The 25,332-nt window shown below is 40.8% G+C and overlaps 1 protein-coding gene across 3 annotated transcripts in view; it reads left to right on the top strand.

The window, feature by feature from the left end:
- TTLL5 (tubulin tyrosine ligase like 5) overlaps nt 1-25,332 on the top strand; it is a 132,495-nt gene that overhangs the window by 90,072 nt on the left and 17,091 nt on the right. For all 3 annotated transcript variants that reach the window (XR_009114530.1, XM_058025396.1, XM_058025397.1), the window contains 3 exons: nt 9,144-9,318; nt 16,476-16,696; nt 23,714-23,799. Coding sequence is in view for 2 of the 3 variants with exons in the window: in XM_058025396.1 (XP_057881379.1) it covers nt 9,144-9,318; nt 16,476-16,696; nt 23,714-23,799 (482 nt within the window). In the remaining variant the exon portion in view is untranslated. The remainder of the gene's footprint in view (nt 1-9,143; nt 9,319-16,475; nt 16,697-23,713; nt 23,800-25,332) is intronic.

Here is a 25,332-nt window from a genome sequence, read left to right on the forward strand (position 1 = left end):
TGGAGGCACCACTTTGGCCAGCATGTGAGTATTGTCAAGCTTAGGGGACTGTGCAATCTATCTTTTTATTGGCAAACTAAGTCCGTTTCATTACATTGGATGTAGGTTGATAAAATTCAGTTGTTTAAGGGTAGAAGTCTCTTTAGGACCTTTACTTTGCCCTTGTATTCCTTGGGGAATTATTCAGCAACAAGAGACTTAACCACAAGCCCCCAGCCTCACAGCAAGGACCCAGATAAGTGACCTTCAGTTCTTGTTTTGTATCTTTTGTCTTCTTTTACTTTATTTCAGCAGCTAGATATTACACAGCTTCAGTTGTGTTACTGAATGGTAGCACAGCAGATGCATCTTACGGGTGCCATGCTGTTTCTCTACCTCTTTTACCTGGAACATTTATATTAAGATAACTGTGGCCTGCTGGCTTTGAGGTGGCACTTGCCACAATCCCTGATTAGATGAATTTGTATATGTTTGCTTAGCCTTCTCTGTAGACGTATGTAGATTATAAATGTAAAGTATTGCTTCTTTTGTGAAGTTTTTTTATCTGGCTATAATTCTTGAAATGTACAGTCGTGATGTCAGGCAACTGTATGCTTCAACTGCTTTGTCCCCATAGACAGACCATCTAAGCTGCCAGATTTATCAAATCTTCTCTAAGAGACACTCATAAGAGTTTTCATCTATCACGTAACAAGGTGGAAGTTGTACTGGATGTCAATCAAAGTTAGTTGACATCCTCTTTAATTCCAGTGCAAGTTTTGTGAAATCTAGTGGCTTGATGTGCTCTCTAGAGGTTTCAGTATACTAGGTCTTTAATATTTAGACAACAAAATAGCCAAAATAAAGTGCATGAGATGTCTCTACTACTTGGTCAAATGGCACTAAAAATTTGTTTGGGCTCAAGTGGATTGATATCTGGACAGCACAACCCTAAGGAATCCTTAAGGTCCCCCCAGTGTAACACCATCCTGTGCTATGTCTTTTGGGATACTGATGTGGCTGGGGCATTTAGCTCTGGGCAGGGGCAGGGCTTTGAGTACTCTTCCCCATCTCGTGAATCCTAACTCTGAAAAACTCAACAGCCTGTTTTTGTTTGTTTGTTTATTCTTCTCAAGTGCTCTAGATTTCACCAGTTTAGCCTAATTGTAACTTTTCACTTGCCTCTTGGCATTTAAAGAGGAGCCTGGGCTGCTTTCTTCATTCCCCCTTTTCTTACTCATTGGGATCTTGCAGCTGCTGCTTGAGCACATATAGCAAAGAGCACCACAGTCCAGGAAAGCTTACACAGGAGGAAGCTTAATGGAAAATATGAAAGGGAAAAAAATGTGTTTGATGGACTTTTAATATAAAAAGGGGGTAAGAAAAGAAAAGGAGGAGGGGGAGATTTATTTGCTGTAATAGGAACCAAATGTTGGCTGGGACAGCAACAAGTCTCACTCTTTCCCTGTAAACTCTGTGAGCAGCTTTTCAAAGGCATTACAGGGTGCAGGGCTAATTTAGTGGTCCTGACTTAACCCCTGCCTCTCTAGAGAGAGGTAAGGAGTATGGGTTTTCAGGAGAGATTAGTGACTTCAATTCAGTCAAAAGCATATTCTAGACAGATAACAGTGCCCATTTGTTGTTTTTATCCTTGTGTGCTACTTCTGCTATCCACCCATAAAATGCAAAATCTGCTTGCATAAAGCACTAAAAAAGGCTTTCTGTCTAGAAAAAAATAGAGTCTGTAAGTCTTTTTCAGTTTGGTTTTCAATAAACTTGTCTACAGTGAAAGAGAGGAAGTAGAAGAATGTTGTTACAACTCCTCTTCATCAACTTGGTCCACTTGATTCATGCTAGGCTTTTGCAGTGGAACCTCCTCAGTGAGGAGTACCTTTCCCATCTCTAAGTTGTGCAATACTGCATCTAATTTTATGTACTTTGGATTCTGTGAAGTATGTATATTGACACCAGGAAACTGTGCCTGGATTAGGATAAGCCATCAAATTCAAGATGGCACTTAACACATGTTTTTAGTCTGAATTGCTTACCTTAATAAAAACAGATCCAGACAGTACAGTGAGGTAAATTAATTGTGTCCACCCTGGTCTGTCTGAACTTCCTTAGTTAATTAATACTTTAAAATTGGGAGTAGGGGGTGTGGGACCACGCAACACAGTTTCAGGCTGTTGCATGTCAGAATTAAGCAGTTAATCCCCCTAAAACTCCCTTATGATAGCAAAATGATACCAGCTTTCTATTTTAGTCTTACTGTATGCTGTTAAATATTTTTGCAGGCTCTAACTGTGTTTGCAGGTGTGGAAATGTGTGCAAGAAACATGAAGCCAGAAGAGCCTTCCACTCAGTAAAGGTCAACCCTGTGTTTGCACTTATTGAGGGTGGAAAGGCTTGTGATTTTGTTAGTCTCACTTGGAGGAGATATACTTAGTTACCTTCCTTACCTTTCCAGTAATCTGATGAGCCACAATGGGATGAAGACACTGAACTTTGTAGTCAGTTGATTCAGACTTTCTTGATTCGGCCTTTCTGCTAGTGAATTTCAGAGCTGCCGTGTGTAAAGAGGAGGAAAATAAAAGTGTTGTTTGTTAACCTGCCTAGTATTCCCCAGACCAGAGAGACTGACAGTATTTTGTAACAGGCACAAAGGGATGCTACTAGGGTCCCAACAAAAATTGTCTCCACTAAAGGGTAAAGATTGGATTTAATTTGCTGAGACTAGCATGTTTAGGGTTTCTGACTGAAAATGCCAGCTAAATCCAGGAGTAGCTGAGATAGCTTAGGCCTTTCCTGAAGAGGTTATCCAGTGCTCCATAATCTCATTCTGCCCTTCCCCTGCTAGACTATCAGAAGGGTGATTTGATGCACCTCATTTCTAACCTAGCAGGTTAGACACTTAACACTCATGATCTTTCCTGTATATGGAGACCTAGGATGTAAAAGGCACTTAATTCCCAATCTCCATTGCCTTTGTTATAAGAAAATACTGATGTTCCAAAACCCAGGTTTATCAATGACAAGGAAGCAGCAAGAATAATTTTCATAAGCTAGGGAGCAGGAAATAATTTATCCAGCAACATATACCAGAAAAGAAGGAAGCCTGTGGACTTTGATAGTAGTTGTAGAAAAAAGTGAAGAGCAAGAAGGCAGTGGGCTTTCCATATATAGCTATTATGCCTGCACATCTGGAATAATAAAGTGGAAAAAGTTCACGGAAAAACAATGTGCAATCAAGGCCAGAAGGGACTGAGTTGAGGAAAAAGAAGAGAGCTAAATGTGCCAAGGCTGGCTGAGCTCAAAAGAGGCATGCATAGTTCTAGTAGTGAAGGCTTAGTCCTGAAATAAGAGGAATGTCATATAAAACAGTGAAAATGTAAGTTTAATTGAGAATGCTGGGGGAAATTATTGATGCTGAATATGTACCTGCTTGTGGAGTTATGCAGCTGAATGTGACACATGGACTCCTACAGCCACTGAAATGTTTTGATCCTGCATCACAAGGGGATAAGCTGGATGCCTTTACTCACATATTTGTTTCTGAGTAAAATTCTTACAACAATATCAGTTCTCTCAGCTGAAAGGGGGAAGTGCGAGAATAGCAGAGGGGGACTCTTGGCAATTGCTAGATATTATGCATATTAAAATGTTCTGGAATGCTTGAACTGTGCCTCTGGTAGCTCTTAGAGTTTACCTGTGAATGGATTTGGAAATTGCAGTTAAATGCACAAAACTTTTCATATTTTTTGCCTAAACCAACTCAGTTCTAAGGTTTTGCATGTGAATATTATACATCTGTTTTCTCATGACACAAATATACTGATGGTAAGAGCCCCTTCTGTAAGTAAAAGTAGCTTGAGCTACTGGGAAAAGGGAGATAAGAACTAAGGCTGAAACTATTTCATGATGCCTTGTCAATAATAGAGGAAAGTTTGATTGATGGTCTGTGCCAGAAACTCCCCTGCATCTCTGCACCAGGTCTACCATGGGAGACTGTGCTTTTCATTTTGAACTGGATTTGAACCCAAAATGCGGTTCTGCCGGTTTCTTGTGCCAATGCAGCCTTAACAAGCCTCTCATTAACTTTAGAAGCTTTTCCTTAGCTTCTTTTGATGAGTATAAAAGTAGATTGCAGCTCAGGTGATGGCATCCTCATTTCATACAGGCCAGCTGCTTCCTGCCCCTTCCCTGTCTCCAAGTTCCTGTGCCATGGGGAGTTCTGGACAGCTCACAGTGCCTCAGATCTCCAAAATCCCAGGCTTAGCTCTTACAGAAATATTCAAAATGCTTTGTTTGCCCCTAGTGTTTCGTGAAACTGTTTTTCTTTACCTTTGTAAGACAGCTCATGCAATGTTACAAAGCAGGAGGTTTTTACAGGCTTGCATGTTCCAGCAAACAGAGCTCCAGTCCTTGCTAAAGTGTAGACTCTTGCTGACTAAACTGCACCAAAGTCACTCTTTCATAGACACTCCTGATAACGGCAGAGGCCAGGAGCAAACCATTCTCAAAGACTTGGTGCTCTGTTTTTCAGTTTTTAATTTATTGCTTTTGAAGCTAAGGGGAAAGAAAAAGGAAGAAAGACAAAGTAAGGCCTTGAGGCAAGTGAGAGGCCCAAAACTCCTGCATCCCAGCCAGGACCCCAGCGTCCTGGGCTTCATCCCACTCTGTTTATCATTGTTCTGTAGCCAGCCCCAATCTAGGACCTATTGTTAGGGATGGAAGAAGCACATAGTGTGCCAAAGAAAATGTTCTGTGTTTTTCTGAGTGCCTGAACATAAGTCAGCAGGATGCTGGGAGCTGCCACACTAGACAAAATCATTAGTTACTATGCCAACTACTTTCTAGCAGCTGGTGCTCACCAAGGATTTGTACTGAAAACTTCCTAGACTTGTCATAGCATCTGAATGCCCTGTGGGAAGGAAACTGGTGCCCAAGGTTGTCTTGCGTTCTATGGCAAGGTGGGAGCACTGATTTATAAATGCACTGTGTTCCCTTATTGCCAGCAATTGTTCCTCCATAGCTCCAGTCTTTACAGGAGAGGACTGTACTGATGCAAAGTAATTTCATTGTCAGCTTGTTTTCTTGTTTAGTAGGAAAGTAATATTTTTCTCAGTTTGCTAGACCTCCAGATATACTGATTTCTGCTGTGATCCTATCAGTTCTGACAAACTAAGCAGGTTTAAACAGAGGAATATTCTTCATGAATGCTGAAGTTTCATTTACACAATAATTTGAGCCAGTTTGCCCTGCCTTTCAATAGGATGTAGACACTTTTCAAGTATTTCAAAAGTGCCTGCTTAGTGAGTGATATATGGAAAACACCAGTGTACTTCATGAATTGGTATTGTTGCCTGCCACACAGGAATTGGTATCAAGCAAGTGCCCAGCTGTGCCATTGGAAGAAGGCTTCAGCTGAAATATAAATGTAAGCCTGATGTGTCATTCTTTTAGTACAGACTTGCTGTTTGTCCTATAGTTCTTTGTAACTATGAGATCCTCAGAGACTGGTGTTCTGGGATCTGATCTTGTCTACAACTTCAGTCCTTGGAATTGTCTTCAAATTATTTTGAAATGGAAACAGAAGCCAGCTCTCTCCTTTCTTGTAAGAGCTGATACTCACATCCCTTCTGTATGGAGACTGGATTTCATAGAAATCTTTTTTTTCTGAAATCAATGAAAGAATGCATTAACGTTTTGTTAGTATTTTAGTACACTAACATTAGTTTCTAGTACAGGTGTAAATAGTTGATTACATAAAGGCTGCTTACATCAGAAGAAGGGCCAATGGATTGGAAAAGGGAACTAGAGTAGAAAGGGAGTTTGGAACCAGAAAACCTGGAGATGAATGCATGGTGTTTTAGCGCTTTTGGACTGGATCCCAATCATAATCGCATGGTGATTTGTTGAAAATGGTCTCACAAGCAAACCTGTATCTTTTGTGGTACAAAAAACTGCAGCAGAGAGGTTTTATTCTGTCAGTAATTTGGAAGAGAGAATTCTGGCCCAGCCTTTATGAAAACTACAGTTGAAAGAAAGGAACACAGTGGGTTTCTTGCCAATAACACTGAGTAGCCTGAAGAGCCGCTGGAAGGACAGAATCTTGCTTACAAAGGATGGGCCATAATGCCAAAGGCTGAGATTTCCTGTGCATAGTGAAGGCCTGAATCCTGGCCAGGTCTCTAAACTAAGCAACTCATAAATAATTCTGAGCAAGCTGTGAGAAGATTGCTCACAACCAGCCTGGCTGACAGAATGAAACCAAATCTTTTCTGGTGGCACAGTCAGGAATTTGTATTTCTCATTTGCATGTGTGTGCATCTTTGCCTAAATCTGTTGTCTCTACATGTGAAGAAATGAATATTCAATCATTAGTGTTCAAGCAATAATCCTGAATTGAAAACACGCAGGTCTGGGAGTACTGACTGTACAATTCTCATTAGGGGTGTGGAGGTTTTTTCTGGTAATTTTTGGCTTTGCCTGAAACAGTGTAAGTTTTGAGAAAGCTTTTAATTCAGTTTGAAGTATTTATCCAGTCCTCTTAACAAGTGAACTCTTTAATATCCATTAAGATGTGAGGTCCTCTACTGCTTTTTTGCAGTCTTCATTATGGTGCTGAACAAGCTGTAATTTCCTTAAGCAGAACTAATTTCTGCTTCAGGATGCAGAAGTGTTGCCATGCTGTAATAAATCATCCAACAGGAGAGACTGAGGATAGGAGATGCTCCATGATGCATTCCTGTGAGCGTGGCAAATAGACTGAGAGCTGGAGCCTGTCTCTGGCAGCAGTGTTGAGTTTCAGATCCTAAGCCTCTTCTGTACCAGGGCAAACATCACCTTATAGATGTAATATCACTTGATAACATGTTATGTGGGGACTTAACGAAGCTGCAGATGAAGTATCTCTTTATGAAAGTGACTGGCAAATGCACTGGCTTGCTGTTGTCAAGTATTGTATGTTTATATTATAGAAGGTTGAAGTTATGTTTTGCAGCATAGTATCTAAATGCAGAATAATGCATTTACTTTGATTTCTGTTTGTAAATAAGGAAAACCCATAGAAGCCAACAGAGGAAGGATTCTGCAGGCCAGGAGGATAAAATCTGCTTAGGCAAGCAACAGTGTTTTCAATATAGTGTCTAGAAAAAAAGTAAGTGTTTTTTTGTTGTGTCATGTGGAGAGAAGGTACTGCAACTGCAGGGAGTTGTGTACGAGATTGTTGGCCAAAAAAATCTTAGACAAAGTTTTGTAGTTTTGTTTGTTATTTTTAAATTTAGTTTTTCCTAAATGTTTAATAATGTAGTTGCAACAGCGTTTGCCTGGGTAATATAAGCCAAGTTTACCTGGGCAATACTATGTCCATAATATTGGTTGAAATTGAAAAAGTGAATTAAAGCAAGTTAAAAATCCCGTGAGAGAATTTGAGAGTTCATTGAATTGGACAAAGATTGGAGAAAGGCAGCAATCTTGGTGCATTTTTAATAAGTCAGATTTAAGGATTTGTAATTCCATAAGTTAATCTTTTGCTAGATACCTCAAAACAGAAGAAATGAGAATCAGGGAAATGTTACTAAAATGTTGCCATTTAGATAGTGGCCCACATAGTGCTGCAGTCATTGCACATTATCTCTGTGCCACAAAATCTGGCTATTGGCAGGTCCAGTTTTAGTGGAGTTGTCGTTCATATCAGTTTTGTCTCCTCCATTTTGTCTTCACTGTTATATTTTAGAAGTAATCACTGAATCCTGAGCTTCTTAAGCATTCTTTTGGATCAAAGGATGAATTTTATGCATTGCAGGTTCTGAGCTGAGGTAGATATGGGAGGAGTTGGAACAGATATTAGTTTTTAGAATTAATAATATAACTTGAATAAATAGCTTGAAGAGTCCTTGAGTGAATTCTTTCTGAACGTTTTAAGGGTTTGCAATGACAAAGCTTTTGAGGGAAGGAGCAACATATTCAAGGCAAGCTGAGATGTGTTTAAAAACAATCTAGATTGTAGGTTGTGATAGGTTCCTGAAGCAAAGAGATTGCAGTGAACTCCCTTGCCAAAGCCATGACCTACACTCCAAACCGTGCCATGAAAGACACCAATTATCTTTTATGTCCCTGTTACATATTATGTAGATAGGAAATACGAGGGAGGCCTGCCTTGGAAATCCAAAGGACAAATTTGGAAGGAGTGGTTGAGAGAAACATCAGAGATCAATGGACACTTAAAAAGTTCAGGCCTTGAGGCTTGAAGGTTATATTAGCCAGAGTGTCAGGATTCAGTGGGTCATACAACATCTGTGGTGTGAGCACAGAGTGTGTGAATTGCTGGGTCGTTGTAGCCTCTTCAGGACACCTCTTGGTCCTGTCAGTCCTGAGAGCCACCTGCTCTCTGCAAAGCCCCTCAGCCTTGTGTAGAAGTGTGTTGGTGCTGCCTTCTCTCTAGGGCTTACAAACTTCAAAGCAAGCTGGTGAGCTTCTGTTGGTGCTTATCATGTTGCAGGCCACAGCTGAACTCCTACCATGTAAGCTTGGGCTGCAAGAGCTCCTGTCTCTTTGCAGGAGGCCTTTTGTCCTCTAAGAAAAGCTGGCATTTCTCTGAGGATGAAAGAAGCGAGCCTATCTCACTCTCCCCAAGCCTTTTGGATTGTAACTGTATGGAGTCAGCATGTATCCTAGTTCCAACCTCACCCAACCAGTCCTTTATCCTCTCTGGATGTTGTACTTGCATGTGTGTTTCTATTCTCTTGTCACTGCAGCATGGATGTGTTTAGTGTAATCCTTGTGTTACTGTATTAAAGTCTCTACAAATCTAAATAACTACTTATCTCATTAGGAATGGGAATCAGCTTTTTTTCCTGCTGCTATTCTGCCTGTCTTCAATGCTAATCAACCACAGAAATGTTCCAGTTTAGTGTTTTTAATTTCCTTTTTTCTCCTCAAGAGAATGTCTAGTAATATAGTCCCAGCCTACATTCAAGAAAGTGCTTAGCAGGAAGCAGTTGGCACATGACACCTCTAGCAGGTGTTGTTCTTGCTAAAGCCATGTAGTACAAATTCATAGCTGGCTAAATATTAAGAGATTTCTTTGAAGCAGCAGTGCCTTATAGGCAGGAGTCCTTAGATGCAGAGTAGTGAAAACTTGGTCTCTTTTCTTTCCTCAGGGCTCCAGAGAATCATCATTTTGCCTTGGAAGGAGAGATGGAGAACAGCATTTACAAGGTGACACGGGGTCCTGTGGCACATCCCAGCTATCAGCTTCAGTTTGCTGTGCAGCAGCTTCAGCAGCAGAAACTTCAGTCGAGACAGCTGGGGGAGCAAAACCAAGCATGGCAACAGGTAACTAAGAAGAATTCCTGCCTGGGATGTAGCAGTGCTGGCCGAGTCTTAGATGTGAAAACAAACTCAGGGACAGTATGGATGGCAGAGATTTTGTCAAAGAAGTAGCTCTTAAAGTGGGTTGCAACAAAACCAGTATTACCTGCAGTGATTTTGATAGCATTTTGATACTATGGTTCCCAATACCTTCTTCCATTATGTTGGCATCTTAAGAGCTGGAGAGTGTATGAAAAAGGGCTGGTGTTATTGATGTTCTGGATGACTCCTAGGTGCCAAAGGTGGACCACTGTGTGTGCAACAGCATTTTCATTCTGCTGGGAGAAGCTTTCAAGGTTATAATGACTTAATTGATACACTTGTTACCTTCCTTTGTTATTATGAAGAGAGAGAGATGTATTCTGAGTGATGTCCAAAATGCTTCTCTGCTGAAAGGAAGGAAGCCTTTGGGTGATGAAACCTTCATTCAAAACAACTTGGTCTCCAGTAGCAAGGAGCTATTTGTTAGCAGTCTGGCATGATTGGACTCCCATGAACAGACCTGACACATGGAGGTCTGGACACCCACTCTCCCTCCTGTGAAGCAGATGAGTCAGGGCCCTTGGGAATATGTTATAGGCAAATTGGGAGTAATCCTTTTCTGGGAGTATCTTGAAAGAGAGGCCCTTCTGCTTTTTGCTCCTTGCTCTCCTTTCAAGGCCCTTACTTAGCTGTGTAGTTACCACCCTCAACTTCTCTCACAGTCTTCTTGCTCTCACTCACTTTCTTTCATCTCTGTCCACTGGGCTCTGGGTGGGCAGATGGGCCGCTCACAAGTTCAGGAAAGAGCCATAAACTGGCTTGTGCCTGTGAGGAGGCTGGAGCTGGCCATGGGGCCTGGCTGAGCCTTCTTCTAACTGCTGACATTGAGCTGATGTTATTCTTGGCCTGGGGCAGAGCCATTACTCAGGAGTTTCTGTTAAAATGATTCTTTGTTAAACCTCCTCTCACCCCCACAACATCCCCCATCCTTTCTCTCCCTCCCTTTTCCTTCTGAGCCAAGCATTTTGGAGTTGCTGTGTTGAGGCTATTGCCATGCTGCAGGGCTCAGGCTGCACTGAATTTGATGTTGTTGAAGAAAAATACTTGCTGAACATGGGTGCCTTCAGACTTTCTGTTATGAGTAAAATGTCATCTTAAAATGATTGTCTTTTGGACACTTCCTGTCAAGACATTGTGTGGAGCCAGCCAACCCTCCTCTTCCAATAACAGTTGCATCAATCCTCTCATGCAACCCTGCCAGTCATGACACTACCCTTTCCTTCCCTTGCGCCCTCTCTAGCTTTCTATCACTGACCATTCTGCTAGTTAGCTTCTCAGACTTTAGTCCTTTAACTTGGCCTTTATAAGAACTGCCTTCTTTTTTCTGCTGCTTATGCATTCTCTGACCTACATCTTCCCATTCACACTGCTTTGACTTTTGCACCATCCTTTCATGCTGACTCTCATTAGTCCTCCCCTTTTAGGTAGTGTTCATGTAGCTTTTCCTAGGCTGCATAGCTTTACCACGTTTCCTTGTCAGTGTCACCTATGCTACCTATCTCCCATTGCCTGCTGTTTTGTTCTCTTCCTTCTCATGTATTGAGATCTACATCATCCTTTGTTGTCTTGCCTGTTACATTGAAACTTGTCAGTCTCCCCTCAGCAGAAGAAATATATCCCTCAAGACTGAAGACCTATCACTTGAAAGAGTGTCATCATCTCTCTGCTTTGGGGAATGTGTGCAGGATATCCCTGAGACTGTTTCATCTGATTGTTCAGGTTGTTGTTATGGTTAGAAGGCAGACTAGCCATTTGTCAATAGCTGAAGTACATCTATTAATGAATATATCTTGAGCTGCTCCCTGAGTGTGGTATGACCATGCAATATGACTAGGTGCCAGTCTTTGCTTCTGTCTCTGGCAAAGGGACTAGTTACACATGTAACTACATATATGTGATCAAGTAACAGAAGCACCATGATTAATAACACAGCAAATGCTTCTCCTGTACATTAACCTGCTCAGTATGTTGGAGATGAGATGAAAAGCATGGCTTTTTTAATCAAGTATTTGTGTCATAAGAATCCCTCCATTTACCAGGCAGTAGATCTGTCTTATCATGTGTGTAAACATGAAGGCTTGTTGTATGCTTTGTTGCAGTACCCACTCTTGGTTGAACACTTTCCAGACACATAAGAATGATGATGATTTCTCCAGGCATTTAACGATCTGTGGAATATCAAATACTGTGTGGGTGAAGGAAGAGGAATTCTAACAAACAGTTTTCACTCGTTGTATGCAGTAGCTAGTTCACACAGCTAGTGTAGTATGGTAGGAATAGACCTTTGATTGCAGAATAGGTACTTGCTTACTTGGATTGAAGTGGCTGGATGAGAATCTAACAAATAGGTGGAGTGATATGGACTAGGAACAGACACAGTACAGACCTTGAGAAAAGTGAACAAAGATCGGAAGGGGAAGAGTTTTAAAGTAGCGACAAGAAGCTTAAATCTGATATCAGTAAAACCAAGGAACAAGAATTAAACAAGAATTAACAAAGTCAAACCAAAAGACAAGAAAAACAGGCTTATAGCAGTATTTTTCATGTTTAAAGGAGACTTTGTGTGACATGTTATGACCTAGATGTTATTATCACTGCTGCAGTTGGCAAGACAGTTAATATACCATCATTGTTTATTCTCTAATTGTTTCCTGTACTGGAAAGATGCCATTAGCTGTTAGGGAGGTTCCTTCTTTGTGTGGCTATGTTCTGTCTGCTTAGCCTAGCATCTACTGGATTTAAAATTTTATGCCAAACATTTCACATGGGAAAAAAGCTAAATTAAAACAAGGGAAGTACAATTGTATGGTGGAATGATCCCTGTCAGTCCTGCTTACATCAAAAAGGCTCCTGTTAAGTAAGACATGAATCATGTTAATGAGTTGTGTGGGCAGTTACGTGATCACAGTTTCAATCACAAGTTTAAGTAGATTTTATGCTGTAGAAGATTAGGCTGAGTTAATATGAAATAATTCTCCTCTCAGTCATTTAAAAATTGTATGTCCTCTGAAATATTCCTCATTTCATGAAGTTCAGCCAATTTTTTGTCTTTTCAATATTTCTGATTCCCTCCTGACATACTTATCATTTATTTAGATATGACTGGAAACACTGAGTACTGTGAATAATATTCCTAGTGTTCCTAGAACTGTATTATTGCTGCTTAAGGATACAGGGCATCTTTGAATGCAGCCTCATCATTAAACTGTTTTCTAAACTGTTGTATATTGAACTGCTGTCAGATTTGCAGTATCTCTTTTCCTTCCTTCCTTTTCTTGTTCATTCTTGTTTTGCAGCTTTCTCCCTCAGATTGTTTTCCCACACAATGTGCTAACTGCCATTTTTCCTATTTGAGTCTTGTGATACTGATGAGTCAAAGTCTCAGTGTAAGTAAAACAGAACAAGCATTCTAAAAGCAGTAGTCTGAGCTGATTTATACCAGCTGAAATTTTGTCCCCATGTTTCTGATCCTGTCACTATTATTAGAATTATGGTGACGCCCAGATGTCTTAACTATCTTTCCAATACAATGATACAGTCCAATTCTTGTCCCAAAGAGCTAGCAGTACCAAGAGAAATAAAACAGAAGGCACCAAGTCAATTGAATAAAGTATTTTTTTTTTTCTTGCTCTGAAGAATTTACCAAAGAGGACATGGTTCACGACAGTCTGTGCATACCATATCCTTCTTCTTCTTCTTTAAGACCTTAAGATACTCTTTTTAGTGCAGTTTAACACTCTGGTAGTTAATAGTACATTTTGAGCCTGCTCTTTATTGCCACTTTTTGAATTTTCAATTCAACCAACCATTTTATCCAAACTGATTTAACTGAATGCATTAGTATTTGTTCAAAATAATTTCCCCTAAACAATTTATATGGCTGGAAAGGTCTTCCAAGGCTATTAATTCTCTGTATTTTTGCTATGTTATCTGAAACACAACTGCTTTTCTAAAAGTGGTTGCTTGTGTTTTGTTGGGTTTGCTTTTTCTTTTTTTAACTTAGAACCTCTTTATTGTTTATTGCTTGTAAACATCTCAGTTTGCAGTGTCAGGGATTTGGACTAGCTGCACAGATCTTTATGCAATACATGTGTGTGTGCATCTGTCTGTCAGTTCTCATACACTGCTGAGTCTCTCATCTTTTTCAGATTTGCTGATCCAATTGAATGTGAATGACTGTGGGATAGAAATCTCACGGCGATGTTTCATACAAATTACATTAAAATCAAGAGCCATATATCTGGGAAGGGGGTTCGGCTACTGTTCCCATTAAGGCAATGGCTTCAGTATGAGACCACTCCAAATTAGACAGCACAAGAATGCCCAGACCCATGAAGGGAGGCATAATTTGGGGTATGCTTTATATTAGATACTGTAAGACAGATTTGCAGGAAATGAGCTTCATTACCTCCTCTGGTCACACAGTGAACGTGTTTCTGCTTGCAACATTTGTTCCATTACTGTGCTGTGGATGGGTGTTAGATACAGGCATGGTAAGTGCCAGGAGCATTCTTTCTGTTTTTGAAGAGCATTATTATATCTGCTTTTCTTCAAAGTACTACACTACCTCTGCTTTTAATCGCTAACAGCCCCAACTTAGCTGCTACTTATACTCTTACGTGTTCATTGTCCTTACTGACAAGGTGCACACATTGAGATTTTCTAATTAAAAATTTATTTTTTTGTCCAAGGAATACTTTGTGTATGGTGTAGTAGATGTTGAAACAAGAAAATATTGCTTCAGTCTGTGATGTAGGGAAAAATACTTTCGGTCAGTTCTTTCTTTATGGGCAAGACAGGGTTAATGCTGTTCCTCCTCCCCAGAAAATTATGCACCAGAATTAACTCACTATTAATTTACAGAAATTTTAGCTAAAATGTCTAACGGCTTTTTTAGTATTTTACAGATTTGTAGCTCTAGAGACTTCTTAGGGTAGCAAATGTCTCCTCAACATCAAGTTATATCTGCCAGCTTGGGAACTGTAATTGAAAGTTTTTCTCTTGAAGCAGCAATAGTTGTAGAGTGCTACATGATTCAGGACTGCATCTGTCAGGATTTGTTGAGGCTTCTGCTTTCCCTAGACCCTTAGTTTTCAGAATCATGAGTGATAAGGTCTGTCTCCTATGTTTTGGATGTGCTGAAAGCTTCCCAACCCTTCCTTTGTGTGGTCAGGCTCTGTTCTCTACAGCTGTCCTCTTTATTTGCACAGAAGCTTCTCCTGGTTTCCCCTCCTGTCCCCATGGAGTTCACAGCAGGGCAGTATACTTTGTAGCTGAATCCAGAAGCCGTGGTCCTTGTCAGCTTCCAGTCTCCCCGTCCTTGCCTGGAAGACAGCCAGAATCTCAGCACAGTGTGGAGACAAAGGCATTTTCAGAAGTCTGTAACCCCCAAGAAAAACATCCATGACCTTTCTTTAGGCAGGTTTCCACACAGTTTTTGCTGATCAGGCTTCATTAGAGCATCCATGCCTGCTGTTTCTTCAGAGTCATGGATCTCCTTGCCAGTGCATATTAACACAGGCAAAGAGTTATGACTGTACGTGTTGTGAGCTCCAGGATCTTAGTGATTTTGGTAACAAGAAAAAGAACTCCCAGGAAAAATGCGTAATATTAAAATAACTTAAAGGAAAGATGGATAATATAATTTCACAGTGAAATGTCACTGCTGAATAAGAAGTGGGTGCAGTGACTTGAGAGTCTCCATCCCGACCCTACGACATGTCAGGCTCTGAGATGCCAGAGTCTAAGTGCCAAGTTCCATTATAGTTTGTTTTTCTGGGGAGAGGTGGGGTGTGACTGCTATTTTCCAGACTACTGCTCTTGTACTAGCTTCCTGATTGAGAATCTGGAAGCTGCAATCAAGGTAGAGCTTCAGGGAAGGGAGAGGTTAAGAAGGATTGGGAGCCCAAGGGCGTGTTGTCAGTGAGCTCTAGTTAGGAAACAGGCCTGTTTTGGCTCCTGCACTTCCTTCTCTCCCTAGAGCTCTGCCTGTCAGAAACGCCTTCCCACACAGCGCTGCTCTGCCATTTGCCAGAGAATTGCGGGGGAGAGGGGCTTTTCCTGTCTGTGTGCTGAGACTCAGCCAGCTCTCAGCCTGTGGTTTGCTCTGGAGCCTGGAGCCCATTTGCTGTGGTTTTGTGTATTTTCCACCCGAGGAGAAACTGAGGGCAAACTCAGTGAAGGGCACTGCTCCCAGGGTCACACAGAGGGCTCAGGTCTTCCCTTTATCGCCTATCACTGACCTCTAGATGCCAAATTACAAGGTTATGGTATTGCCGCTGTTCTGGGAATCCGACTGACTTCGAGGAAAGACAAAGCAGAGCTCCCAGCAGGTTGCTCCTTTCTGAAGAAAATTTAGCAGTCTGCAGAGCTCCCATAGTGGAAATATTCTCCACTCCCTGCTTTGCCAGGCCATTGCTCTGTTCTCCAGTGTCTCGTAACATGCAGATCCTTTTGTTCCCAGTGTCACATCTTCAACAAGCTTACTCTCCCACATGCTATAGGAATAGAAATATTTTCTGTTCCCTCATATTACTGGGAATTTCCTTTTTGTCAGTGGTGGCATTAAAGTTCCCTTTTCAGAAGAAGGTACCGTAGAGCTTTTCTATTACTCCAAGCACCTACGCAGTTAGACCAAATAAGTAGCATTGTATCATCTTCCCCATAACCTCTCTCCTAGAACTGCGTCTCAATCCTACCTCCCACATAAAGAATAATTTAGCAAGATAACACAGAAAGTCAATGTACTGAAATATTTACTACTTTGTGAATAGAAGCCCACTGCAAGATTAGATTGAGTATTGGGCCTGTTGTTTTTAATCTGGAATAGTAGAATTCTGTGGCAGTAGTGAAGTTGTCTGCCTTCCTAGAAGCTACTCCTGGTTTCCAAGAGCATAAAATTCACTGACTTAACAACTTAACTCTTTATGTGTGGGGCTTTGCCTGGAGCCCTGGGATTGCCTTCACCAGGCAGATATTATCCCTCACAAAAGTGTCACCCACCTCCATCAGCAGTCTCAGCAATGTTCACAGAGGTAATCACCAATTACTATGGGATTTTTTTTTCTTTTTTTACCCAGGCTGTTTTTGCCAACTACTCACAATCCAGCACCAGTCATATATCTATGCCAGCTGGCTCTGATGCCCGCAAGACATCAAATGCCACTTCTAGTATCCAGAAGGCAGCCAGTTTGCACAAAGTGATGCCATCCCAGAGTACAGCTCCTCAGCTGGTTCCAAAGCCTCCAACAAACCACAGACAGGCAGTGATCAGAAAGGCTGCAGCCCAGAGGATATCCAAGTAAGTTTTGTCTCTTCCATCCACGATAGGGAGTTGGCACTGGTTCCCCTGAAAATGAATATTTGAGAAGAAACTGTCTGCATCTGACTCGACAGATCTTTTTGGCTGTGCTATCCAGGATAAATCTCAGAATAATCTGAGGTGTACATACTGAAATAAGCATTGCACTGTGCTGCAGTTGTGTTTCATAGGGGTATGGAAGGTAACTGTAACCTTACTGTAAGGTAAGGACATAGAAACTGTCATTCAGTAATGTAAATACAGGCTGCTAGTGGCATTTTGGATGCCCAGGGCTATTCCACATGACTTTCAGCTGCTCTTCCAGATGAGTACAGGTCTTCTGAAGTTCTTGTGTTGTATCTGTCAGTCCCATGCAGATGTCTCAAATAACTTGAGAGCACCAATTAAGGTACATCTATGTTTAGGCACTTAAGTCACTCCCTCAGTCTAATCTTTGATGGGGGCTAGAATCTAGAAGAGGGTGCCAAAAAAACCCCAAAACTTAATAAAAAAAACCAAAACAAAGCAACAAAGCAGTTCAATACCTTTAACAAGATAATCTGCCCTTGAGCCAAGTTTTCCCATAAATTTAACACACCATGTTGGATTTAGGCCTTCAAGCATAAGTGTTTATTTCATTCGAAATGCTTATTTTGTCCCTGATGTAATGATAGCTTTTCTCATTAACTATAGAAATCCCTCTCTTTACTTTTAGTAAGCTTTTAGTTAAATAATGCTTGCTATTCTAAGGTAAGTGGATGGATTTGACAGTTATCTTTAAAAACAAATGCTGTCTTTAGAAACAAACAAAAATATTCGCCGTGAAATTTTGCTTACTGATTATAAGTTTCCTTCCTTCCTTTCCATTTCTTGGTATGTCTTCTCTTTTGTGCATTATGAGAAAATGTGAGCAAGACTCCTCTGGGTTTTCAGCCTCCTCAAATCTCTGTTTATCTCCTCTTAAATGGCCAAACTGCTTTAGTCTAAATCCTTCATCAGGTTTTTCCTCATATATCCTCAGACTTGTTTCATCCTGAAAAATTGATTTCATAACTTCCTTCCTTGTACTTACTATACAGCCAGAAGAGTTGTAAAGCTTTCAGAGCAAGCTCCTATGAGGTTTCCTGATTCTGTTTTCACTTCCTGTTTAAAGAGAGAAGCTTTAGTTTTATGTTACTGATGAAAGACACCTCATGAAGATGCAGTCACTGTGTGTGAATCAAATCTGGAACCGCAAGGCATATTTAAGGAACTTGGACAGAACTGATTTGGGGAAGTTTGTGTATTTGCTGCCTGTACTCTTGCTATCTTAAGAGATAGCACACAGAGTTAATCCCCCAAAACTATTTTAAAAGAAAACAAGATGTTAGTAAATTTTGTCAGCTCAGCGAATGCAGATGTGAGCACCAGGTCTGTCAGGTATGCGCTGGTGGCTTTGCTATCTGATTTCTTTCATGTTGGGTGGCTCTTGTTAGTACAGGTGACAGGCTGTGTCAGTGGGTTTCTCTGCTGGGCAGCAGGCATGTGTATTTGAAGATGCCGGTGTGCTGTGCTCACTTCTTGGCAGAGGAAATGTTTATCCTTGTGAGATGGAATTGCAGCTCCTTGGACAGACTTTACTTTGCTGCATTTTTGTGGTTTCTGCTCTGTGACAGGCAGGAGTGTGGGAAAACCGGAAAAAGTTCAGCACCAAAAATGCACAGAAGGGGGAAAAAAAGCAAAAGATTCCTTCAGAATTTCAGAAAACTAATCCAAGTATTGAAGGCTGCAAGGAGCCGCTCCGGAAATATTTTCCAAGTTGCCTTTCAGTCTCCAGCACAAGGCTCCAAACCCATTCTTGCCATTCATGGGATCTTGCAGTAACATTTTTTCACTTACATGGAAAACAACAGTGCCTAGCTGTAGTTCCAGCACACTGAGAGCTGATAGTTTAAAAACTGCTATGTCTCAGACTAATTTAATCCATTCATTGTTGTCAGGAAAAGACCAGATACACATCTACAAAGGAGAGTGAATGGAGAAAAGCCTCTGTGTCAAAGGAACATGGACTAGAGGAAAAAAAGATGTCTTGCATGCTTCAGCCTTTTTTCTACAATCCCCGATAAGTTGTACAGAGTATTTTCAGACACAGTGTAGTTTGCTTTCAAAAAAGTCCAGTGGTAGAAACTCTACTGTGTGCTATAAAAATCTAGTTAGGAATCTAGACAACCTTTTAATCACCTAGTTTCTCCTGATGTGCTGTATTTTTCTTTTGAGTTATTTTCTGAATTTTTCCTTTGTTTCATCCTGTTGTACCTTGTTCCTACTTCCTGAACCTGAAACACTTTCTCATGTAAGTACTTTCCATCTTTTGAATATTCTTTTACTTCTTGGAGTAACCTAATTTTGCTTAGACTTGTTGAGGTATGTTAACCTCAGATAGTAGTTCTACTTGCCAAGTCCTTAATTGTCTTGAATTTACTCTATTTTCTCCAGTTTGTCAGAGTGCTTGGGCTGTGGCACCCAAAATTGTACTTTTCCAGTGAGACTACTGTGTCCTTAGGTTACGACATGGCAAATATCCCTCTCCATAACATCTTTTTGGCTGCTGCATTTGTCTGTCAGGTCACACTTGATTTGCTGCCTTCTCTCACTCCCTAATACTTCTTGGCTGTTTTTCTGATACCTTTCCTCAAAGAGGATCTCAGGGCTATGTATTATTTACACGAGACTTCCCTGAAACTAATCCCATTCTGTTGTTAAAGCTCTCATGTCTCTTTCTCCCCCCATATATTTCATTAAGCCAGACTTTACTTCTGTGTGCTCTTGCACTGCCTGGCTTTTGTTTCACATCTTTATAAAGATCATCTTTTTGAAGTTGTTTCTAGAATTTCTCCAGAGACAGGACTGTGATGACAGAACTAAAATCAACTTTGTCTCTTTGACCTATCTCCTCCTTGCATGCATTATCAATTCTCCCCCAGCCAGCACACGTGGCTTCCAGAAAAGGAAGAAACAAGTAGAAAACTCAACTACAAACAGAATGAGATGCTAAAGATGAACATTACTGACTAATTCAAAAACTGTCTAGTAACTTGGACACTTTCCTGGTTGAAACATAAAGGAAAAAAGTAATGGAGCAGCCAGACAATTCAGTTTTGTCTTTTCAGTTCCTGGCTTCTCTTGTTTTTGTAGAAGGTGGTAGGTTGACTTTATAATGGATTGTGTCCAAAGCAGACTCCTTGCTTCAGCTAACAGAGTGGAAAACTGGGGCCCGTATTAAGGTGTGGAAAAAGACTAACTGGGAGAAATGATTTAGTATGCAGCTCTCTGCTGAAATACAGTGCCATAAAATGGTGTCACAGGGCTCCATAGTTTTGATCAAATGCACTTGTATCACTAATAGATAGCTTTTGAACAGCTGATAGAACAAACTCTTTTTCTTTCCCAGAGTCAGACTGGGTCCTTCCCACTGCTCATGTTGCCACTACTTTTGGCAGGTAGTGGTTCTGTGAACCATGAAGAGACCTGCTGATATTTTGAGATAGAGATCACAGATACAGTATTTATAAGCAGTGGAATGAAGCAGATATTCCCTGGCAACAGTATTTGGTGTTATAGAGTCTTCACATTACAGATGACAGCATGCAAAGTAGAAAAACATACATTAGCTCAACTGTTCACAAGAGTGAACTGGTGGTAGATGAAAAATCTTTCTGCTTTTAGGAATGCCTGAGTTGTAATAAATACACGTTTCTGTGCTGTCATTCGCATAGTAACTTCTCAGAAACTTTCTCTCTGTGACAGTGTCAAGAAGAGTAACACTTTGAACAATCTGTGAACAGAACCATCAGTCAAAGAAAATAGCTTAGAAAAATTGGTCTATCAATATTAGACCACTGTATATAAGGAGAGGAAATGCCAGGTAGGGCAAAGGAGCATATTGTTCAAGATGTCAGAGAGAGACCAAGTTTACCAGTAGTAGACTGGAACACTACAAACTGTTGGGGATATTGATCAGCATGTCATGGTTTCTTGTTCTGAACATCTCTGTAAATGCCATAACAACTCTATTCAGGAAGACTTTCAAAATAAATATTCCTTTAAAGCCCCACCACCACAGAACAGAAGTCTTTCTACGTTCGCTTTTGTTTTACATGGTGCCAGCAGTAGAAGAGCCAAAGTTCTTCTCTATTGTAACTAATACAGAAATAGGGTAGAGGGGGATCCATTTCTCTAGGGTTCAGGAAATCCATCCCAGAGTGGGGAGGAGTTCTGACTGCAGTTGGACACAGAAGTAGCCAGCTTTTTTCTAGGATCCACTGGCCAAGCCTAGCAAATGTGCCAAAAGCAGATGATGATCACAGAGCGAGGCTCTGTAAAACACTATGGCTCTGTTTTGTATCCTGTCTTGCCCATGTGTGAAGTGTCTTTAGTGAGCCAGGTACATCACACACAGAAACTGAGTGCCCACTGATAAGAGGACAGGCAGCAGAACGCCCATCTGACAGTTATTGGAGCCCCTTTGACTGTTTTGCTGCTGCTGTACTGCAGCACACTTGTTTTTTCAGCTCCTGAATATCTGGGTTAATCAGGCTGCCTGACCCTTAGACATTTTTGGCAGTAAAAGCAGTGCATCTGAGAGACATGCCTTCATTTAACACCCTGCCACAGCTGGGCTCACTAGACCTGTAGCTCGTAGCCCTTGGCTAGCCTCAGATCATACACCCAGATACACATGCAGGGTACCCCATCCAAGAACAACAAAGAGGATCAAGCTTCCTTGGCTCTGGGTCTTTACATCTGCTGCTGTCCTCTTGTCAAATCTGGACTTTTTGTGATGTGAATACGGTAGTGTCAGATCTGTCTGGTTCCATTGGACCTCTAGATGAATCTGTAGCATCCCAGAAATAAGTTGTTAAAACAAAGATGTTCAAAACTCAGTCAAATATCTTTCACCTGTGGAACAGAATTTGCAGTCCAAGGCTGGGCAGCTGAATGCTAGTCTAGTACCTAAATAAAGGAAGCCCGTATCAGTCTTGAGGACAAGTTACCCATATAGGAGATAGAAAAGAGCAATGACAGATATTAAAATGGAGGGGACAGTTGGGACTGTTTTTGTTAATATTGAATAAGAAATGGAGAACATAACAATGGATTTGCACTGGAGAAATGGAAGCAAAAACATCAGAGACATTGACATTAAGAAACTGAGAAAAAGCAGTGGGATTTCAGCCAGTCTGAGGAGGAAGAAAGTGGAAAGGGATTACCTCAGTTTAAACAGTGAATATGTTCTGGCACTGAAGCTTTCATCAGGACAGCACAGAGAGTACGAGGAAGTGATCTTAGCCTGGTGGGAGATCCCAGGAACAGAGCTGAGAATGAGCTCTCAGAATGAGGTGACTGTTGAAACTGCAAGAATCAAGGTACCCAGTGTTGTGGGTAGGCAGAGAAGAAGGGCAAGTCTGTAGAAATAAAGAAATTCTCTGAACAATAAGGTAGAAGAGTGACTGTTTCCTGTTTTGCTTCTATATTGTTGTAGTACTTGCTGGCATTCTTGGTTACTTTTTCAACTACTAGTTTTGCATTCCAGAAGGGTGAGCTGAATTTGACTGTCAGTTGTGCTGTGTTAACAAAGTGGGCATGCTAATTATGAACATGGAACCTCTATGTAAGAAGCATAAAGATCCATTTAGATTCTCAGCTTCCAGAAGGACCATGCAATATCAGCAAAAAAAACCCCATAAATACAGATCCAAAATTCTCTCCAAGAGACAATAAACACAGAAACAGGCACCTCATTTGACAATAGCATTTCCAGTTAAGACTGACTGAATTAAGGGGCTGTGGAATGCAAATGTATCTGCATCCCTCTCCCTTCATGTGTATACTCCATTTCACTGAAATCCAGCTGAAATAAAACAGAGGAGTCCCTCACAGACCTTTTAGCTGTCAGAAGCACCTGGTTTCTGGCAACTTGTTGACCTTGAAATCTGGAAGCAAAAGGTTTCAGATAAAACCATAGAAACTGTATGTGTTTAAACAGCGAATTACAATTTTAAACAGTGAGTAACAGTCAGTTGTGAAGGCATCCCATGGGGATTGGAGATCATGATGCTCTTCAGGGGAAGAGCTGACAGCAACTGTAACACTGCAGAGCTGAGAGAGTGAAGTACTCTGGCAGAGGTGAGACTACTCGCAGAAAAGTCTGTAGTGATTGGAAATGAGTTGGACCAGAAAGAAGAACAGCAAGGAAGAATAAGGGAGGAGAAGACAAATCAGGAATAAATTATATAGGTTTTTAAGGACAGAATAGATGCTTGCAGCTGTATAGCTTGCCCTTCTCTTGTGAGTAGACCCACTTTTTCTGTAGTACATGGTCTCAGTTTGGTAATTAATATTTCTGAGTCAAACTACAGTTGTAGTCTACAGAGTATAGTTCTGCTGTAACTCAAGTGCTGAGATCAATGCAGAAGGATTTGCATAAGGTATCTGCTTGAGGAATGGCACTGGATTACTGAAAATTAGATGCATCCCATGTGTCTCAGTTTGCAAGATAAGTGGGAAATCTTGGCTAAATGAGCTCTCTCTGCTGAGGCAAGATGCAAAGACTTAACTCTTGAATCTAGTATGTTTTGACAGCATGTGCATTTCTGTGCAGCAGTTGCTTAATCACTTTAATTTAAATCATTGGACTAAGATGACCACAGCATACACTAGTTGCGGTGTATGTTGGTGGCCCAATACCATTTACTGTCTTCTTTATGCTCCAGAATCAGCTTCCAGGGCATATGAGACAATTAAGTGTTTAATCACATCAAAGTTTCCCTGGTGGCTTGACTGTTCATTTGTCTTGCTCTGCTTTTTGGAGTCAGTTGCTGCCACTGCCTTTTTTGTACCACGTTCAGGCACAGCTTCATGGTTACAGTCCCAGTGAGATTATGTAAACTAGGAGAATTCTCATTTTTTTGTTTGAGACTTTCATTCTTCCTCGCTTTATCACTTACCTCTGTCTAATTTTATGGTGCTACCTCTTAGGTTGATCTCCGCTGAAAAGCAACTGGATGGATTCCAGAACAGCCTTCACAGTGCTGCACCCTGTGAGCCAGGGACATGTTCCACAGGTGAGGGACAGTGCCAAAGCCCGTGAAAGTGGGGGTGGGTATGCTGGGATGTTTTCATCTTTTTCAAGAACTGGCAGGGAAAAAGCTTATCAGCAAGAAGAAACACAGCTGCCTCCCCTACATGTAGTGGTTCCTAGGTAACAGTCTGGGTTCAGCTGTGCAGGGAATTTATACCCCCTGGGATAAAAAAGACTAAACAGAAGGGAGCATAGGCTGAGTTTCATAGAATTGGAAGACCCCCTTAAAATATGGCTGGGGAGGGAAAAAAAACCACCTTGGCTCAAGTGGTTCCTTTTTGCTTTAGACTTTGGCTCAAGATGCTCTCTTGTTTAAGCTTGGCCTGTAATAAAAGGCCAGGACATGCTTTACATTTTTCTTTGGTCTTGCAGAAAAGCTCTTAGTGCAGAAAGACATAGCTGAGACTTGTGAATCAGCTGCATAATGAAGTCAAGTAGTAGACGTGAAAGTATCTGATAGAAAATCACTGAGAATGACAGAATCAAATCTTTGTCTTTCCCTAGTGGCTAATTAATTCAAACAGGTTTATCTGCTGATAAGTTCTCAGCAAATGAAGACCCAGTCATTTTTGCAGACCTATTGGCAGGTAGAGCATAGTCTTGCAAATCCGTACTACCTGTGGTTCACAGCAATTTGTGATAGTGTTATGGAATATGTGGACACATTATGTTCCAGAATGCTTTGAAAAATTATGTTTCTGATCTTCTGTTTTGAAATAGAACTGTGAATGGCTTAAGTGTCACTAATGCAGTGATCTCTGTGTTTTCAGAGGCTGAAAGAAAAGTTTATGGAGAGGTTCATCTCTTGGATATTTATCTCTGAAATTAAAATATGACATTTCCTTTATTTATGTCAGTGATTTTTTTGCTGATCCTCTAGCACAAACATTCAGCTAATGCACTTAACATACAGTTCAAAACTGCCTCCCACACTTTACTACCTGCCAAAAACTCCAGTTGTCCTACCAGAAATTTTATAGGCTGAATGGCCACAGTCAATATTAAGCACTGTATGGTACACTGTAACAGGACAGTGTACTCTAGCATATAATGGCATTATCCAAACAAATAGAATTATGTCAACCCTGCATTATGTGTATAGCTAAATAAAAAGTTTTGATCTACTGTGTAGTGCAATTTAAGTTTTTAGTACAGTATATAAAGCAAGATTACAGATAAATTTATAAGTAAATGTAAAAACGAAGTTCTCAATATATTGGCAAAATTAGTTTGTTGAGTGGACTAACATGAAGGTGTTTTGTGTGCTGGATTTTGCCTTCTTTTTCACATTTTATAGAGTACTGTTGCAGTTGCCGCTCTGTAATTTTAACCTTTCCAAGAGAATCTTTCCATCTCCGCTGGATACTGTTGTTATGTGTGTCCATGATAACTGTAGGTAGCATTTTGCTATCCTTCCCCATTTCTGTGAATACCCACACAATGCATGCATGAAGATGGATGATAGTATTAATGATGGTATGCAACAGCCAGAGTTGGAGGAATAATAGAGGCTGGA

This window comes from Melospiza georgiana, chromosome 6 (assembly GCF_028018845.1).
Source record: "Melospiza georgiana isolate bMelGeo1 chromosome 6, bMelGeo1.pri, whole genome shotgun sequence".
Taxonomy (NCBI): Eukaryota; Metazoa; Chordata; class Aves; order Passeriformes; family Passerellidae; genus Melospiza; species Melospiza georgiana.